The sequence below is a fragment of the Panthera leo genome, chromosome F2, assembly GCF_018350215.1.
Source record: "Panthera leo isolate Ple1 chromosome F2, P.leo_Ple1_pat1.1, whole genome shotgun sequence".
In the NCBI taxonomy this organism is placed as follows: Eukaryota; Metazoa; Chordata; class Mammalia; order Carnivora; family Felidae; genus Panthera; species Panthera leo.
The window spans coordinates 23,313,736-23,334,735 of NC_056695.1; the positions used below are offsets into that span (position 1 = coordinate 23,313,736).

A 21,000-nucleotide genomic window follows, 5' to 3' on the forward strand; every position below is an offset into this window, starting at 1 on the left:
AATTGAAGGTGTATTACTAAGAGCAGGTTTCTGTTTTTCGGTTTTAAATAGTATAATAAATCATACACAACACCATAATTTGAGTTTACAAGGAAGGTAATACTCTTTAGGCTGTAAAAGTGACCTCCAGTGGGTAATAACGCTCTCAAATCTGTGGCCTGGGGGACTATATGCCATTGATCGTCACTTTAAAAAGTCTATATAGGCAACAGTTTTCCACTATAACTTTCACATCCATTTAGCCAATTATATACATATGGTATTTATTGGTTTAATAATATATCTGGTTATGATTCATTAGTATGAACTGTTAACAGAAAGGTTTGTAGAATATTTCCCTAATGATCTTCAAATCAACTTCAAATATATGGATCTACAGAACAGTAGAAATATTAAATTCCTACTTAAATAATGTAAATTTGGAATACTGAATTAAAAATCAAGGAACTAATGGGGTGCCTGGGTGGCTCAGTCAGTCAAGCGTTTGACTTCGGCTCAGATTGTGATCTCACAGTTTGTGAGTTCAAACTCTGTCTCAGGCTCTGTGCTGACAGTGCAGAGCCTGGAGCTTGCTTTGAGTTCTGTCTCTCCTTAGTTCTCTGCCCCTCCCCCACCCCCACTCACACTCTCTCTCTCTCTCTCTCTCTCTCAAAAATATATAAACATTAAAAAAGAAAAGTTTAAAGATCAAGTAACTACTGACATGGAGTTTGTATGCAGGTCCCAAGTTGACCAAAACTTATTAGGGAGAAAAATCTAGAAAATATTTTTGGTTCTATAATTTGTTGAGATCATGAACATGAAATTATCTTCAAAGAGATAATCTGTTGTGAAACACTGAGCTATAGGTAACTGGGGTACAGGTCAAATAACCACCCTAAAAATCATTTTTAGTGTAGTTGAGAAAAGTCAGGTTTTTAGAAACCTAAAATTTCACACTTTCTGTTGATTAAAATAGCTGTTAATCATCACTTCAGGAAAAAGTGGGAGAAAGAAAGCAATAAATTAAATTTGTGGGTTTTGACTGTAGTCCAAAATTAATTTTTGGGTAAAATTAATAAGTCACTTGTGGGCACAATATCACTGGATATGTGCACCGTCCTAGAAATGTGGTCATGCTATACTAGGCATAAATGGAATCATGAATCAGTTATAAAATATATAATATTTAGTCTTCTCACTGCCTTCTCCTATAACTCAGTGTTGGTTCTGGAAACTGCTTATACAGCTGAAATAAAAGAAGTGAAAGATCACCATGGAAACAAGAGAATATTCCCTACTACTTAAAAAAAAAAAAGTCCAGCTATGAAATGTTTCTAAATGGGATTTCAAAAGGAGACAAAAGTAACCTCCTTTGGTACAAACTTTCTTTCAATGCTCTGATGAATACTGATAAAGAAAGACTTATTATTCCCTTAGAGAATAAAATTGATTTCCACTGTAGAGTAAATAAATACAAAATTCACAATCAAGTCTAACTGTGCTGTAATAGGGGAACTATTTCCAGAAAACTGGCTCCTTTCTGAAAGAGAATGAACTCTGAATGCCCATGTTTAAAATAACCATTTGATACAAATTTCAAAAGGTGAATGCCTAATGTTTCTTCCTTCTAGTCCAGGAATTAGACCAGCAATTTTTGTCCTGTAAAGTGGCAGATACTAAGTATCTCAGGCTCTGCAGGCAACAAGGTCTCTGTCATAACCACTCATCTCTGCTGTTGTGGAGTAAAAGTGGCTATAGACAATACCCAAGTGAATAAGCATGACTGTTTTCCGATGAAACTTATTTATGGGCACTAAAATTTGAATTCCATATAATTCTCATATGTCATGAAATATTACTCTTCTTTTGATCTTTTTTCCAATCATTTCAAAATCTAAAAACCATTCTTAATTCAAGCGGTAGCATGGATTTGGCCTGCAGGTCACAGTTTGCTGACTCCTGTTCTAGACCATCCATGAGTGATAAACCATCCAGTGGTGAGAAGTTGTTCCTACTGACTTCCTGCTGATTTTTTTTGAAGATATGATTGAATTTGTAACTGTGTGTGGTGACAGATGTTAACTAAATTTATTATGACAATCATTTCACATAATATGTTGTATACTTAAAACTAATACCATGTCATATATATCAATTATATCTCAATTAAAGAAAATCTAAAAACAAAAACAAAACACTATGTGAACTACTGGGCCAATTACTGAAATATAAAATGTAAAGGAAAAAAAAGACATGATTAAATTCCTTAACCACAATATATACTTGTGTAAAATGGGAATTTCATATAATAAAGTTAAAAGTCAGCAGAAGAAATTTTTGTCCTATAATCATGGGATATGTTTCAAGTAGAGGAAATATTCTGAAATATTTCAATATAAAAAAAATCAGTATATATGAAAACAATTTCTTGAAGCAAACATTAAAATTGATGTGCCTTTCTAATATCTCTCTTGGCACCCTATTTCATAAAAAGTAAATGAAAATCAGGTTACATTTTGAATTTTGGCAGCTCCAGGACCTCGTGGAAGCCGCCAATGGCAGTGATCATTCCCTCTCTGTCAACACCCCATGGCACTCAGCACTCTGGCTTGACGTGTGGAACAAGAAAAACAGCTGAAGTTCAAAACCCACACTGAATCTATGTAACACAAAGAATTCCTGAACCCTATTACAGATACCTCTAGGATGATGACATGGGGTCTGTTATTATACAATGTCACTTAAGTGTGTCCTTTATGTTAATTAAAAAAAAAAAAAAAAAACACTTTGTCTTAGGTAATTGTTGCTCCAAACTATGAAGTTCGTGTCTCTTTATATTCTGAGGACTGCAGTCCCCAGTGACATCATTCAGTGGATACCGACTTATGTACTACAATACGGAATGCTAGAATCAGGAGGCAGGCTCTGGAACTTGAAGAAAGCAATTCAGGACACTGAGAAGGACGGAGGCTTATGCATAATAGGTTACAAAAATTAAAGATTACAAACAGATCAGTGGAAGAATTACTGACAGATTCCAAATGCTACATATACTCAGTTACATATACTCAGAGTACGTAAACACTCACATGTCAACATACGAAAGTACCAGAATGCTTTCACAAATAATGTCCTTATAAGGCACCATGAGAGAAAGCATACTAGGACAAACATTGTACTTCTCTCACTAGTTCTACCAAATGAATTCTACCAAATCCAAGTTATTCTAATTTTCTTAGAAATCCAATTCAATTCCATCCTATAAACATGAATTGAGTGCCTCCTACATGCCAGAGCATAGACAAGGAGAATTCAAAGGTGAATAAGACATTGCCCTGCACCTCCAAGAGGTTACTGCCCAGCAGGGTCCACCAATGTGAAAAACAATGGGAAGATAGTTTGATAGGTTTAACAATGGAATAACACAGAAAGTAGATTTGGGGAAGGCCTATTGACTGCCACTGACAGCTTGGTTGGATCTGACGGATACAACAATTAAAGTTCCTATTAAGAGCAAGGAGAGAATGGCCCAGGCAGAGGGAACAGTGTAGACAAAGACACAGATGCAAAAGAGCATGAGATATGGGAACTCAATACTGCCAGAACATAAAGTGTGGGTTTTAGTTAGGTACAGGGTGAATGGTGAAGGATGAGATGGGAGACAAGGGCAGGGACCAAATCATAATGCCCAGAGACCTGTGCTGTGCAACACATACGTGGTACTGAGCACTTGAAGTGTGGCTACTCCAAAATGAGACATATGAGAGATGGTTAAATACCTCAATAATGTAAAAAGCTGATTGTATGTGGAAGTGATACTTTGGATATATTGGGTTAATTAACGTATATTATTAAGATCAAGTTCACCTGTTGTTTTTTTTAATGAGTCTGAGAGAACATTTCGAATTATATAATGTGGCATTTAATTCCTCATGTAGTAGTCTCTGTAGTTGATTCTTCAACAATCATTTCACCCTAAGCATTTAGACTCATGGTGATCTCAGGGCACCTGACTGGCTCAGTCAGTAAAGCATGTGACTCCTGATCTTGCGGTCATGAGTTCAAGCCCTATGTTGGGTGTAGAGATTGCTTAAAACATAAAAATCTTAAAAAAGAAAAAAAATCTCATAGTGATCTCATTGTCTCTTGCCAGCGACTGTTAGGAGATGGGCTTGTGAATGACTCAATCCAGGCATGCACCATGAAGGAAAGATGGCTGGAGGAGTTCCTGATACAAGATGTCTTTGCTCCTAAAAGGAGATACAGTAAGATCCGATCTCTCATCTTCTTTTAAATGTGGATACACTGCCAGTGACACAGAGAACTACTGTGGCCATCTTTCCATGAATCAGAGGATGAAGCAGAGCTAAGAAATGGAATAACCTGAGTCCTTGTTGACATTGCTAAGCTACTTTATCAACCAACCCTGGGATTCACCCTTCCTCTGAACTTCCTGTTATGGGAGATAACAAGGTTCCTTATTGTTTAAGCCAGTATGAGTCAGGTTTTCTGTTACTTGTAGCCAAAAGCATCCTAACTGATCCACTCCATCAGACTAACGTTTACCTCAAGGGAAAGGGACTATACATGTACTATCATTTAAGACCATCTAGCACTATAAAAGTTCTGTGTATAGTCTATAATCAATCCACGCATTATTGTTGTGATAGTATATACTATCACATATGTGTCATATCACATTAATTAATCAGGAAAGAAAAACCTATGAGCAGACTTTAACTAAACAAAAGTAGAAGAGAATACCCTTTAGATTTGGATTTGTAACTTGTTCCATGTACTTCATGGTTGTCCTTTCACTGAGAGGTTGGCCTTGAATTCCAGTCAAAGCACCCACACTGGCAACACCTCAGCTTGGTATGCAAAGATGGACATAAATTTTTACAGGTGATGTAGCAAATGAAGCAAATATACGAACACTATATACCTCATAGAATTATTATGAGAATCAATCAAAATAATGGATGTAGAGCCTAGCACAATATCTGGTACAGAGTTAACACATTTATATAAATTTAGTTCCTGTTTCATTTATCTTGTAGAATTGCTCATTTCATAAATTTTAAGAATTTATGAAAGCTAATTATGCTTTGTCTTTTATATATATGTATATAAATGTGCTAATTATGCTTTGTATGTATATGTATGTATATGTACATAAATATACTAATTATGCTTTGTCCTTTATATCATAATCTCATCTTATGTTGACGAGAAGTCAAATAAGAGCAAATAGTAATTTACATGTTATATACTACATGGGTGAGTTAGTGCTTGGTTAGGTGGTTGATTTATTCCTTTTTTATATGAAGCAAGTGAGTTCCAAAGCTAACCTGAACACAGTAAGGTAGGCAGTGATAAACCACATAACTAGAAACTAAGCTGCAGTATTTTAACTAATCTACATCTGCCTACCCAGTGCTGGTGAGATTGGCGAGATTAATAATGCAGTCTAAATGAAGGTGAATAAAATAAAATATAAAGACAGGGAAGGAAGTTTATAATTTTGAGGCTGTACCTGGAAGGTGACTGATTTAAGCAAAAGAGAAAGAGTAAACAGGACTCAGTAACATCCAAGCACGATGAAGAAAGATGTAGAAAGTGTCAGGCCACAAGGAGAGAGGAAAGAATATTTGGTGAATTATAACCAAGCTAGAAGATTCCAAAAACCTTTCTGCATTATTATAAATGATTCTGCTTTTAATAATATATACCAACCAATATAAATTTAATTTCCAAATAGGATATATTGAAAAACATTGAGCAAAACCCTCACTAGCTTAATCTTACCGAATAAATGTGCTCTTTACCCAACTTATGAATAAGGATGACTGCTCTTCATTGAAACCACCATATGCTCTGCAGATTTTAAATTTCACAGGATGATGAACTCACTGAAGCCTACATTAAGTTAGTTACCTAGCCTGTTACGAAGACTAGAAGTTAGTTATCTTTGGATGCTCTACTATCTAGTGCAATATTCCCAGAGAGTTGTTCAGTTGACAAATTTTTGCTATATTTGTTAAAATACTTAAAATATTTTGCTAAAAAACATTTAAAAAGAAAATCACCATCTAGAAATTTAAACTGTTTTTATTCTAGACAATTAAACATTCAAAACTAATGTAAATTAATAGTATCACATTTGCTACGATGAATAAAAGCAAACGCGTAGAACATTTTCACCCAGATCTCACCAGGACGCCCAGGCAGCAACCAGCCTGAATGACTGCCTACTCTCTGGATGAGAATTCAAAGTCCCCAAATGGGAAATGCTGGCCTACAGATCCTTTCTCTGAAGTCAGACAGGGGCAGGCTTAGACCACTTTTGGAGACTAATAATTATTCTAGGAAGTCTGAAGCGGGCCTTAACTAACCACTGGTATTTGGAGAAGCTCTAAACTAGGCTCTAAGTTAAATTTAGTGCATTCTAAGGTGGATCCAACATATTCAGAGCATACAGGAAAGGAAAGGGGATGTCATGTCTCCACATTTCCCTGGGGTCAATACCATACATGGGTCAATGATAAAGGAATGAAACTGGCTTTTTTAAGTTAGGTTTATTGAGGTATAACCTAAATACAGTAAAATTTACCCTTTTTACTAAAAGCATACAGTTCTATAAGTTTAATAAGTGTATAGTCATGTTCTACCACCGCAATCAAGATACAGCACATTTCCATTGCCCTTCAAAATTCTCATGACAACTTATGGTCAATCCTTCCTCAGCCCCTGGCAACCAATGATCTGTTTTCTGTCTCTCAAGTTCTGCCTTCTCCAGAATGTCATACACATCAAGTCTACAGTATGTTGCCTTTTGATTTCTGGTTTCTTTCATCTGTCATGATATAACTGGCAACAAAGCGAAAGAGACCTGGACACTGAGTGAAACGGAGAGTGGTAGGAATTGAAACTGGAGAGGTGGAAAGGGCCAAATCACATAGGGACTTAAATGCCATAACAAAAGTTTTGGATTTGTACTAGGTGTGATGGGAAAAGCCACTGGAAGGTTCTGAACAGCTGAAAATCTGATCGGATTAACTTAAAAATAATTCTGGCTACTGCATGGAAGATAGACCACAATGGAACAGAAGCAGAAAAAAAGGAATCTAGTGTAAAGACTACTGCAGTTGCCTGGATTAAACAGGATAGGGGCATCTGGCTGGCTCAGTCAGTGGAGCATGCAACTGTTGATCTTGGGGTTGTTAAGTTCGAGGCCCACACTGAGTGGAGAGATTACTTAAAAATAAAATTTTTAAGGGCGCCTGGGTGGCTCAGTCAGTTGACTGTTCAACTCTTGATTTCAGTTCAGGTCTTGATCTCATGGCTCATGAGATGGGACCCTGTGTTAGGCTCTGCACTGCCAGCATGGTGCCTGCTTGGGATTCTCTCTTTTGCTCTCTCTTTATTGCTCCTTCTCTCTCCCCCTCACTCTCAAAATAAATAAATAAATATAAAATAAAATAAAATAAAATAAAATAAAATAAAATAAAATAAAATCTTAAAAAAAACCCAAAAACCATGATAGTGACTATAAGGGCAACAATGGAGGTAGTGAAAAGTAGTCAGATGATAGATGTAATTCAAAGGGATACTGGGACTGGATGTAGCATGTGAAGAGGAGAGAAGAGGCAAAGATGCTCCAAGGAGCTTGGCTTGAGCAACAAGGTAGGTGATGGTGTTGTTTACCAGGATGGGTAAAAAGAAAGGACAGGGGTGAAGGGAGAGGCAGGTTTGTTGGTGGGAGAATTAAAAGCTACATACATTTGGACGTTGTCAGCATACAGATGATACTATATCTCCCTCCTGACCATTCTGCAGATCTGTATGGACCTTTGATAGAGATACTTCACAGTCCTTGTCCTCTCACTCCTTAATACAGTGAGTGGATACACTGAACAATACATTTAGTCTCCATTTTGCTGAGTTCCTAGGGTTAAATCTAAAAAACTAAGGTAGCCTGTAAATGTTCAAGGCTAGAGAGCTCTTCCATTTGTCACCTTCATTTTCCACATAGATAAGAACAACAGGAGTTTGTTTTAAGAGGGGTCGCCTCTAAATTTTACATGTTTTTTCTCAGAATACTTACTCTGTTCATTAAATTACGTTGGCTCAAATGAACTAAGGATAGAACACGTTCTGTAAGTGATTGTAGTTTTTCTTGCTTTAAAATGTTTTCCAGTATTTACTGGTTAACAGGTGAAAAAGCCATTTAGTGGTACATCCTTTCCAACTTAATGAAATCAAGTTTATGCTTTCAGTATGGTGAAGAAGTACTTTTTGCGTAGATAGACCCTGAGTATGAGGAAAGTGTAAGGACAACATAATGCGGAAAAGCAGAGGATGTGCAGTAGAGATTTACTGTGCCTCCTTTCCTCAGGGAGCCCGAGAATCCAAGCACAAGGGAGGAGTACTGATCACACTGTACTTCATTCGCACCTCTGAGGCCACCGAAGTAGAGTGTTTAATGTACAGAATGACCAATCCAGTCACAGCTCCATTCATTCATCCATCTATCCATCCAGCTTCCATCCATCCACCTGACCATTATCAACAAATTTCCTGAAAGTCTTTTTTTCTCTTAAAATTTCACGCAAATTCATCAACTCTAATGCAACTGTATTTGCTTTAATATAGAAATGGCTTTATTTACTTACCATTGCATAAAACTGACATTCCAGTAGATGTAGTGTAAGACCTCTACGTATACGTGTGCAGGTTGTGTGCTGAACACCTTGTGGGGTAGGGGGTGGGAAGACCATTCATGCTGTAGTTCTTGTGGATTTGGACAGCAGTAAATTGCCTTGAGGAAGAAGCATCTTTTTTTCTAACCTGTAAAGGTGCCATATGGGCTAACACTAGCCCAGAACTTTACCACATGGACTTGGCACAAGCCTGAACCAGCCTCATTATTTTATTCATGAAGAAGCCAAGCTCCAAGAGGCAGAGAGACAAGTTCCCACAGCTACTTCATGGCAAATCTATGTTTGATCTCAGTCTCTATTCCCATTCCAGTGCTCTTGTACAGCAGCATGCTGCCTCTGCTAACAATGGGTTGCTCTTCTCAGGTGTGCAGCTTTCTGAAACACTCTTTCATGTCTTTGCTCAGCCTAACAGGTGGCCTTTGCAGGATGGTTATCTCATGCTGCTCTTGCATGTGTTTCTGCCATGAATGGATACAGAGATACAGCAGCAGCTAGGACTTGTTGGCAAATACTCAAAGTCGTAAAGTTGCTAGTTTGCAAGCTCCACGAGAGCAGGAACCATGTCTAACATTCTTATCACTTATCCTTAGCACCTAGCATATAGCTAAGTTATAGTTTTACACAGGGAAACACAATACTTTCTATCAATTAGCTTAGGTCATGTCCTTCTAATTCCTGCTGCACTCTCTTCTGCAGCTAGAGCAGAGGTCAGTGCCAAACTCTGAGAAGCACTGGAGTAATCTCCAAGCTGCTTTCGAAGTCAATATGCTATTAACTGTTTATTATTAGTGGGGCTTATTCAGCCAGGAGCAGGAAGATCAGTCACAGAACCAGAAAATGGCAGCACTGGAATGGATCTTGCAAGCCATCTAACCAACTCCTTCATTTAACAATCCAGAAAACATTCCTCTCCCAAAGAGAGGGCAGAATCCACTCAGGTAGCTGCAGCTAACTCACGCTGTGGTTAGTTCCTAAAACGCATTTTTTCTGCCTAATTTAGTTGCTTTTTCCTCAACACCAATCAACAAATGATGATCGGAAGGAAACCCCACAATGACAGAGACATTATGAACTAGGGAAGTGCGCCATTAAGGATGTCTTTTTTGAGCTGGGTGATAAATCATGTGTTTGAGAAGATAAACTACTATGTTCTTTTATTCTTTCCATGCAAGGGTACTACTCAGAGAGAAGGAAAAAAAGACTAGTCAGGCAAGACTATTAGAAGTCTTCAAATTTACTGAGAAATGGATATAAAAGTGAGTTACCATTGTTCTGCATATGAATAGTTAATTTAGAAAGCATAGCTGGTTAGTCAAACTGTAAATCGTGTATGTGTATTTATTTTTACTCCAAACTAGAAATTCTATGACCTAGATCATTAGTTTAGTCTAATCCAATGATTATTTTAATTGAAAATATGTATTATGTTATAAACAGGATATTTTTTTGCAAGCTGCTATCTAAACAAGGGAATTTGTTATTAAGAAATAATATACTTTTCAGATTTTAAGCTGTAATTCAGAAATAAAACCTTAAAAGTAGAAACAACACTGCAGTGTCATTTAAATAAGATCTCAAATTATGGGAGTAAGGTGATGATTCTGAAAGTTCAGTTATTTTATACACATTCTAGAATATTGAGCTCTCTTCAACAGAACTGAATGAGTATATTACAGTGAGACCCTAGTGTTATCTATGTTGTTTATCTAACCCTGCTTCCTATATGTAATTTTTAAACACGAAAATAACTTGTAGGGCAAATATAAGAGAATTTTGTATTTTAATTAATAATGAACTACCCACTAGAAGTCTAAAATAATTTAAATCTCCCAAGATCTTGGTTTCCCAACCCCCAAATTTTGGATTTTTAAAAATTCTAGCAGATGGTGCTAGTGGGTAATGTATTAGGGAAAGCAAAGCTGTAGGTGTGCACATAACTTCCATTTTGATGGTCTCTGATTTCTCAGCTGGGCCATAATGCAGCAAAATGGCAGTGGCAAATTATACCTGATCATGGCTGGCTTCAATGGAGCTTCCAATAGCATGGAAAGTCATCTGCACAGGGGCTAATGTCAGACAGGTCACACACTCTTTGCCACTTTGTCTATCACAGTAGTGAACCTATAACAGAACACATGCAATCTGCTGAACGCCACTTGTAAGAGGGAGCCAGATGCAATAGGTCCTTTCCAATAGGTCTAGATTTCCAGAAAAATTCAAATAATTTATGCAGAATATACTTCAAATATTTAAAAAGCTATCAAGGACCTTCCGATATCCAGGGAAAATCTATTAATTCCATTTTAAGTACTTTTGAGGTTTTAAAAGAGTTTCGGATATGCTTTATAAAATGCTTTACAGTGTTATAGCTAGTAGAAAAATTCACAATTAAATACCATACCTATCTTTACAGTCCAGCTTTTCATAATGCATCATGCATAAAAGACTCAAGGGTAAGCATAAGTCAAAGTTCACTTGATTCCAATGGAATTTTGTCAACCTGAATTTTTGTCCATCTTTGACTCTACATGTGTGTGATTGCCAGTTAACTGCCAGTGTTGTTCTTCTATTTCTACATTACAGTATACCCTATAAAACCACTGCTAAATATATATAGATATCACTACCTCATGTTCTGCTTGAAATTGACATTGTAATCAAATTGAATTAAAGTGAAATGATTTTTAATGTACAAACCAAAATAAAGTTACTATATTATTATTTTTCTTTTAGTTAAACACAACCAACCATTATTAAAACCACATGTAAGACATTCCATATCAGAGGCAGGGTAAATGGGGGTAGAGGGAAGTGTGAGTCCATCTTCCCAGTGGGAAAATTTCCATCCTCTCATTTACCTACTTTCAGAAAAGTTCTTTCTAGCAGTTTTTATTTTCATTCTAAGCTAACAAAGTAAAAATAGCATTGCTTTTGTGATTAATGAAACATGCCTATAGAATGGGATTCTTACTGATTGTTTTATAGGGAAAATTGGTTTTATTAGTTATAACTTGCTCAAACTGTTAAATTTACATAGATCTAGGCTAAAAACTTAGGTGAAAATCTTGAATTTGTGAGAAGAAAATTAAAATACACATATCAGTTCTCTGTGGCTTAATTCTAACTGCTGCATGATAATATCCATAATATACCTTTGTTATAGATTATGGTCCACGTATATTTTGTTATGGATAATATATATCTGAATGAAAATGACAACAATATGGATCTTGGTCTAATAGGTTAATAATTGAACATTTTTAAAGCAGTAGGGTTGTTAAGATTCACCATCAGTTTCCCTGAAGGTAGGGAAACATCCTGGAATCTATAAAAAGTAGTTTAGAGTTTAAATCAAGGCAATATACAAAGCTTGTTTCCAAAGTACTTTAAAGATTTTATGATAAAAATATTTTTTTCCAAGTTAACTTTGGGGAAAAAGATTTGACAGCAGTTCTAAATCACTGCACTATGCCTCCTAAGCAAGTTGAAAGGTCACTCAGTATATATGAGTTCAAGAATGTGGAAGTGTTGTTTACTATGCATCAGCTAAATATGATGGGGGGAATGAAACTTATCACATAACAGCTTTATGCAAAAGCCAATAAATGGTGACACTAAAATAGCTACAGTTCACAGCTATTTATGGTACCATTAAAGTATTATGTCTGATATAGTGCTATTATAAAACATGCTTTTTAAAATAAAATATAACCGCCCTTTGACATCAATTGAAAATCTGTATGAAAGACATGACACTTCCCTAAATACTCAAATTGATACTGAATACACTTATATGTCAGCCAATTTACTGCAGTTCTAGTCTTCTTCTAGAGAAATGAAGATTATAAAGGACAGAAATACCACAAGACAATCCTAGTAGAAAATATAAACTCCCAACTGCATTTCCATCCATGGCTTAGACACTATTACTGAAAGATTTAACTTTCTCCTAACTGTATACAATTCACTGTAAGCCTGCAATACCCTATGAAATATTATGCATCCTGCAGACATTCAATATTGGTGAACATGTATAACCTGTATATAACATAAATGTAGAGGTGTGAGTTTGCACATAGCTTCAAAGCAGACGTCAGAGCATCCAGTGAATGTGACAGAGATTGCTAATTATCCTCCAATATTCTTCCTCAGTAATTCCCAGCTGGCTACTTAAATGCTCAGAATAAAGTTCATATTTCTCAGCCTCCCTTGCATGTGATTGAGTAGAACGTAAATGTAACAGCTTCCTGGAAACTTTAAAGAGACATTTCAAGCGTGTGCCTTTTGCTCTTATTCTTGACTCGCTTTGTCAACCTGCTTGAAATGCGGGTGGATGTTAGCATCTTTTCACCATAGGACAAAGGCAGAAACCTAGAGATGGTAGGATGGTGAGTAGGCAGGATCCTGGGTCCCTGAAGACTTGATGGAACAGAACCATCACACTAGCTCTGGACTGCAAACTTACAGACCTTTATATGACAAAAGAATAAACATCTATTTTATTTAAGTCACTGGGCTTTTTATCACTTACAAAAGAACCTAATCCCAGGGGGACTTTTCCTGCTGCCCCAGAACTGACACCAGGACCCATAGCCAACAACAAAAGGATCTCTAAGGAGCTGCCAACATTTAGGGCAGGGACAGAGGGAACTGGAAGAAACCAAATGCTGCCTCAAGAAAATCATGAATATCATCTACATGGAAGCCAGTAGGGAATGAAGCCAGGCTAGGGTGGCATCTTCCCCTACCCTGGCCCCCTCCTGGCTTCCCAACATCAGAGTAGTAAGGCCATGAAATGAAGCAGGCGGATGGGGTGCCTAGGTGGCTCAGTCGGTTAAGTGTCTGATCTCAGCTCAGGTCATGATCTCACAGTTCGTTTCAAGCCCTGCATTGGGCTCTGTGCTGGCAGCTCAGAGCCTGGAGGCTGCTTCTGATTCTGTCTCCCTCTCTCTCTGCCCCTCCCCTGCTCACACTTTGTCTCTGTCTCTCAAAAATAAATAAATGTAAAAAAAAAAAGAAAAAAGAAAAAAAAATGAAACAGGTGGAGTATGGCAGAAGAGGTCCCAAAAGTCCCCCCCCCCACCGACCACAAAGACCACAAATATTCAAAGGCACCGAAGTGAGAGGAAGAGAAAAAGAAATCATTGCCCACCCTCCCTCCTCCAAGTGTCTTGAGCCAATCAACTGGCTTGCAATGCTGGGGATCGGAGTTTGGCATTTTACAGTGAACCAGACTCAATTTTTAAAATTAAAGGTAATCAGATATAAAGGAACATGAATGGGAGATCTGACAGAGCATGGAGGAAAGTGGTGACTGGAGAAATATAAAATCACTCCCCGTTTGTACCTTCACTGCACTGAGACTGCCCAATAAACCAGATAAAAACTATGCGAAAAATACAAGAAACTAGTGATTGAGGACACAGTTCCAAATTAAACAAAAAGTAATAATATACAGAAAAGAGGCCTTAAGAAAGAGTCACATGTTACACACCACTCCACATCAGCCAGTCATAAAAATAAGTTTGATATGGCTCTTTTTAGTTATATATTTTCTTCTTGGATATAACAACATTAAAGTTCATAAAATTGTGAATGTCAAAAAAAAATGTGTGAATGACATTTTGAAATTCATCCTCTGGCACAGAAAAATGCTTCTTATGATTCAAAGCATCAACAGAAGCCAGAATTCTGAGGACCACTAGCCTGAAATAATTAGGGTAATAAAATCATACTACATTCTGTAAGGCACAAATCTTTAGAACCGACACAGCAAAATCTGTTGTAACAGAGCAGTGTGTTCCTACAAATGTGGCTCTAAAAATTCCACTATTGTCACAGGACCTTGATTTTGATTAAAGAAAAAGTTATATAAAGATAATTTTAGAAGACTACAAAAGTCATCTCCTATTGTACTTTAAGATTTACTATTTACAAATCATATCATTTTGCTATCTTTGGTACTTTAAAATGTAAGCAATCGATCTTGGTGTTTATAATGTTATAGTTCTTGTTCTCAATTTATAACACTATCAACTAACACTGTTTCTTTCTCATGGATTTAAAAAAATTATTCCATGAAAAGATGGGCCAAAAATTTCAATATATGTAAATTAAACATGTGCCTTCCTTTGAAATTTGCTAATCTATGATAATTTTTATTTTAAAATAAGTTTCCTAGTTTGACTTGTAATCACATAAACCCAGATGAGATGCTGTAGTTGTGCATTCTGATACTAACTTTGCCAGTCCAGAGATTTCTCTTTCCTGAAGGGAAGACAAGCAACTCCAACTATTCATATAATTTAAAAAATAAAGAAAACTACTATAAAACCTTGGAGTAAGTTACACTAAAAGCTACATATGTACATTTTTTCATGCCCACTTGAAACTACGAGGGGGCATCCAAATGAAAATGTAAATTCCCTACCTCCTACCTCCAAAAAAAAAAGAGTTGAATCAAACTGTTTCCTGCAGGGCTGAAACTCCTTGATGTTGCAGGACTACTAAATATTTTACTAATCTCAGCAGGAAACTGGTTAACTGCTTGTTTGTCAGATGTTTTTAATGGTCACCCACTGTGGGACAAAAAGGAGGAGGGTATGAAAAAGACCCATGTTTAAAGACTATTGCTCTTTGGATCACTAAGGAAAGATAAAGGCCTGTATATTCATATGTGATACCTAACAGAATCACTGTATCAAGAAAACGTGTGTGATTAGCACACCTCGAGTTCATGAACTGTGGGGCAGAGATCCCATTCCAGCCACTGCACAGATGCTCTGCATGAGCAATAAAGGCTGTAAGAAGCCAAAGAGTGACCGTCTCAACACTGGAACTTAGGATAAGGATGTCAAAACACGCTGGACTTTTGCAGTGTCTGCACAGTGGCCTTACAAAAGACCTGTATCTTTATTAACACAAAAAAAACAGCATTTTCTTGGCAAAGTGTGAAACAGTATTACTTGATAAATATTGCCCTAATAAATAGCGTCAGTTGGTATTAAACGTTCTTAGCTGCTTTTTTAGATCACTTGATGACATGTAAATCATCTTATTTGGGTCAACTAGGGTCGACAGTAAAAAGCTACATTATGTTAGTTATTTAACTAATGAATTAATTTATATGTAATAGATAAAATGAGTTTCTCCATGAAAATCACTTAGAGCAATGCCTAGATCACGGTTAGCATTAAAATAAATATATTAGATATTCTTCTTACTACAATTATAATACATCCCATAATAATGTACTAAAAGACATGACATGATATATAATCATTAAGAATAATATTATATTAGTATAATGCCTGTCACTGACGTTCTCTAAAATTTTTCCCAATCCTTTTCATAACTAAAATCAACTCCTTTGTAACTAAAATGTAAATATATATTTAACATGCTCAGTCATTTACCTGTGTTTTAGCTGTTTGAATAACCTGTTTTACTCTGCATGCAATATGCTTGTCACATTAACATCTCTAAAGGGATAAGTGAATGAATGAAATCACATTATAAAGACTGAGACTCAACTTGTAATTATCTTTTCTCTCTTTAAGAAATTCTATGCTTGGGATAAGCTTTGAGAGTTACAAGGCTATATTTGGCATACAAAATCTAATAGGGATGTATAGATTTATTTCTAGTGTAAGTCACAGATAAAAATTACCTAGCAAATTCAACAACAGATGTGTTATCTGTATTGTCAAGGGAGATAAATGCATTCTTACTTTAAGGGATGAGCGTGTACATGACAAAAATCCTAAATGTTTTTTCTTTGGTTTTTGGTTTCCACTTACTATGCCAGTGGAAGTTTAAGGAGGAAGCCAATTACTCAGAAAGTAAATTATACACACACATAGTTGTTTTAGTTTGACACTTCCATCAAAAAAACCCCAAAACAAAACAAAAAAGCACTAGGTGATTTTTAACAGTCAATTTCATAGCTACCAGAAAAGAAGCTTCTGTCTCTTGTAGTGTGTACTCATGTTTTGACATACCCACATATAACCATTTACATATTTATAAGAAGAGACACTAAAATCTACAGGGCTTTGAAAGAAAATTTTTTTTAAGTTTTTATTTATTTCGAGAGAAGGAGAGAGCATGTGCACACGCACGTGAGTTGGGGAGAGGCAGAGAGAGGGGAGGAGAGAATCCCAAGCAGGCTCCATACTGCCAGTGCAGAGCTGGATGGGGGGCTCGAACTCATGAACCCTGAGGTCATGACCCAAACCAAAATCAAGAATCGGACGTTTAACCGACTGAGCCACCCAGGCACCCCTAAAGAAATAATTTTTTTAACAAGAAAAACTTCTCCTAAGGTCAAAGGGCAGTTACAGTTATTTAGGCAATTAGTACACTACCAAAGTTAAACTAACACAATCTTCTCCCAATAGAGCCAACCAACTCTAATTTTCATGTATTAGAATTCTATCGTATTGAATAGCACTTCAAACAATGGAATCAAAGACAAGACCTTACAAATCTTCATTATATACCAGTTTACTGTATAATCGCATTTAATTATTTTTATAAAAATATCAGAATGTTTTGCTTTATACTCAGGAATTACAGATTTTAGAAACATACTGTATTTGTTTTTAAAATACAATTACTTTCATGATGCGAAGACCATTATGATGACTTTTACTTCCAGACAAGATGAAATAGATTTACTTTTCCCTATTCTTCCTGCTAAGTATAAGTAAAAGCTCCTGATATTATATATAAAACAAACATAAGAGGATTCAGGAAGGGGGGAAAGAAGAAGGAAGAATCTAAGCTAAGGATTTCAAGACCCAAGAAACAACAGAGTGGTGAACTCCTAAGTTTTCTCTTTGCCTTATACATCCTGGGCTGGGTGCTAAAGAAGCTGGCAACCTGAAAATGTCAAGGGATATACAAAATAATAATAAAAATAATACTAATAATGCCAGAAGAAAATCTGCTTTCTCTGTTCAAAAGGCCAGAAAAAGAATAAATTAGCAAGACAGAAAACATTTAGACAATAACTGCCCTATTCCAGCCAAACACCATGGAAAAATTGGCAGACCCATCCTCACTCCCATCAGCAAAGGTCAACTGGAGAGCCTAGACTTCTATCCTTGCCAAATGAATGAGTTAACTCAATTCCCCAACTGGGGTGGTGACAGAGAAGTCTGAAGGGGGAGTCAGAGCTTTTATCTCTGCTGGATCCCTAGGCTTTGTCTCTACCTGGTGATAATGAGGCATACTATACCTTCTCACTGGGGTAGTTTCAGAACTGGCATAGTGGAGGGTCAGGACCTTCACCACTATTCAGCTATAGTAAGTCCCCCTTCTCCGACAACAATGTCAACAGAACTCAGTGGAAAAAGTAAACTTCTACCCATAACAAGTAACAAGGTGGCACTCCTATATTCCTAGTTGGTGCAGTGTTAGGGTTGCTAAAACAGAAGACAAGTAAGACAGAGAGATTTATCATACCTGAAATGTCCAGGATTCAATAGAAAATCATTCATTATACCAAGAACCAGGATCTCAACTTGAATGACAAAAGACAATCATGAGATGCCAACACCAAGATGACATAGGTGTTAGATTCATCTGACAAATGTTTTAAAGGAGCCATTATAAAAATGCTTTAAAAGGCAATGACACACACATTTAAAAAATGAAAAAATGTAGTCTCCCCAAAGAAATTGAAGATATAAGAGGAATCAAATAGATATTTTATAACTGAACAATAAAATAACCAAAATTAAAAACTCAGTGGAGAGGAGAGAAAAGATTTAGTACACTTATAAATAGAAAAATAGAAATTCCCCAATCTGGACAACAGAGAGAAAATAGACTGAGAAAAAACGAACAGAGCCACAGAAATTTCTGGGACATAACAAAGATCTAATATTTGTGTCATCAGAATCCCGGAAGGAGGAGAGACAGTGATTGGGGCTAAAAATAATTTGAAGAAATAATGGCTAAAAATGTACACAATTTTGGTAAAAGATATAAGCCTATAGCTTCGAGAAGCTGGGCAAATCCTAAACAGAATAAACACAAAGACACAACATAATCAACCTTCTGAAAATTAAAGACAGAGAATAATCTTGGAAGCAGTGAGAGAGAACAACTCCTGACCTACAGAGGTGAAACAATGGGACAGCAGTGTCTTGGCAGAAACCATGGAGATCATAAGGAACTGGCACAACATTTTTAAAGTGCTGAAAGAACTGTCAACCCAGAATTTTATATTAAGCAAAAATACCCTTAAGGAATGAGGGGAGTCCAAAACTTTCTCAAATGAGTGGAAATTTGAGTATAGGTTGCCAGTAGACCTACTCTAACAGAATGGCTAAAGTAAGTTTTTGAAACAGAAAGGAAATGATAAAAGCAGGGATCGTGGAACTCCATTGGGAAAGGAAGAAAAAACAGAAAGGAATAAAAGTGTTGGTAAATAAAATAGACTTTCCTTCTCTTCTTGAATTTTCTAAACTATGTTTGACATTGGAAACAAAAATTTTAACAGTGTCTGATATGGTTCTTACTCTTTGTGAAGGAAATATTTAAGAAAATTATATTATAAACAAAGCAGCATATGGGGGACTGAGAATGGTACAGCATCAATTCTGTGAGATTCTTACCAAAAATATGCTCAACCTCAACCAATCATGAGAAAATTTTAGAAAAACCCAATTCAAGAACATCCTACAAAATAAGTCATCACATTATTCAAAAGTGTTAAGATCATAGGGGGTGCCTAGGTGGCTCAGTTGGTTAAACGACTCTTGATTTCAGCTCAGGTCATAATCTCACGGTTCTTGAGTTCGAGCCCTGGATCGGGGTCTGCATTCTCAGCGCAGAGCCTGTTTCAGATCCTCTGTCTCCTCCTCTTTCTGCCCCTCCCTCATTCACGTTCTGTTTCTCTCTCTCTCAAAAATAAATAATAAGACATTAAAAAAAGGTATTAAGATCACGAAAGACTAAAGAACTGTTACTTGATTGGAAAAGATTTAAGAGACATTGCAACTAAATACCCTGTGGAATACTAGACTGGAGCCTGGACCAGAAAGAGGACACTCGTAGGAAAACCGGAAAATTTGAATAAGATTATATCATCATTAATTTCCCAGTACTGACAATTATACTATGGTTATATCATTGCTAACATTAAGTTCTGTACTATATTTCTACCTAAGTTTAAAATATTTTTATTATTATTTTAAATGTTTATTTGTTTTTGAGAGAGACAGAGAGAGAGCTTGAGCAGGGAGGGGCAGAGAGGAGGAGACAGTGAATTGTAAGCAGGCTCTGCATGGTCCCTGCAGAGCCCAATGTGAGGCTCAAATTCACAATCCATGAGATTGTGACCCGAGCTGAAGTCAGACACTTAACCGACTGAGCCACCCAGGTGCCCCTAAAATTATTTTTTAAAGGCCACTAATAAAAGAAAACCTTTAGTGCTTCAGAATAAAGGAGATAAGGAGAGGCCCAGCACCCATTAGAGTAGGTATCAGATAAGCAAGTTTTTCTACGCATATCAGAGTTTTATATTAAAAGAATCTTTAAACACAAGAGAAGGTAATCAGTGGAGATTTTCTTTGCATTAGAAAAATAAAGTCACTGGGCAATGTGGTAGTTTCTACCTATGATATCAAAAGGAAAAAGGATGCAGGAAAAAAAAATTTCTGGCAAAAAGCCTGGAAAATTACAGTATCCAAAGCATCATGACAAAGAAGCTAAAGGTTCTTCATTAAGTTAGAGATTTAGAGAGAAAAAAAATTGTTGACAGATGCCTAATCATGGGAAGCCTAGCAATGGGGACCAAGAAACTTGAACAAAGAAATATCAATAAATGCTACTTGATTTCCAAAAGGTAAGAAGTTGCTGCTTATGTTGCAAATGCAAAGTGGTAGCAAATACTACCTATGACAATTTTTTTTTAGCTATTTTTATTTTTACTCTAAGATAATATGACTATCACTATGTGAACTTTCTCCTCTACCATGAATGTCATTACAAAAAATTTCCGCTGAAATAACTTTTAATAGGGAGCAGGAACCAACAAATTCTATTTGTTCTTCTTTTTAGCAGTTGACAAGAAGTTGATGGAGAACCAGAAGAGACTACTATTGCAGAAGCCAAGAAAATAGAAAGTTTAAGATGAGAGACAAGGTTCAGAGTTTGAGTCCAGCCAGGTTAACTGCTTCAGAAAACAAAACCCAACACTATACAGAGGAATGTAACAGAATCCAGAGTCTCTATAATGTATCATCGACAATTGTCAGGATTCAATCCAAAATTACTTGACCTG

General features: G+C 36.4%; 1 protein-coding gene across 8 annotated transcripts in view; it reads right to left on the reverse strand.

Annotated features, from left to right (window-relative positions):
• Positions 1–21,000, reverse strand: part of STAU2 (staufen double-stranded RNA binding protein 2) — a 306,837-nt gene that overhangs the window by 91,451 nt on the left and 194,386 nt on the right. For 7 of the 8 annotated variants that reach the window (XM_042923874.1, XM_042923880.1, XM_042923878.1 and 4 more), the window contains one exon: positions 10,713–10,826. The exons of the other annotated variant lie outside the window; for it this stretch is intronic. In XM_042923874.1, coding sequence (XP_042779808.1) covers positions 10,713–10,826 — 114 coding nt within the window. The remainder of the gene's footprint in view (positions 1–10,712; positions 10,827–21,000) is intronic. 8 annotated transcript variants of the gene reach the window in all.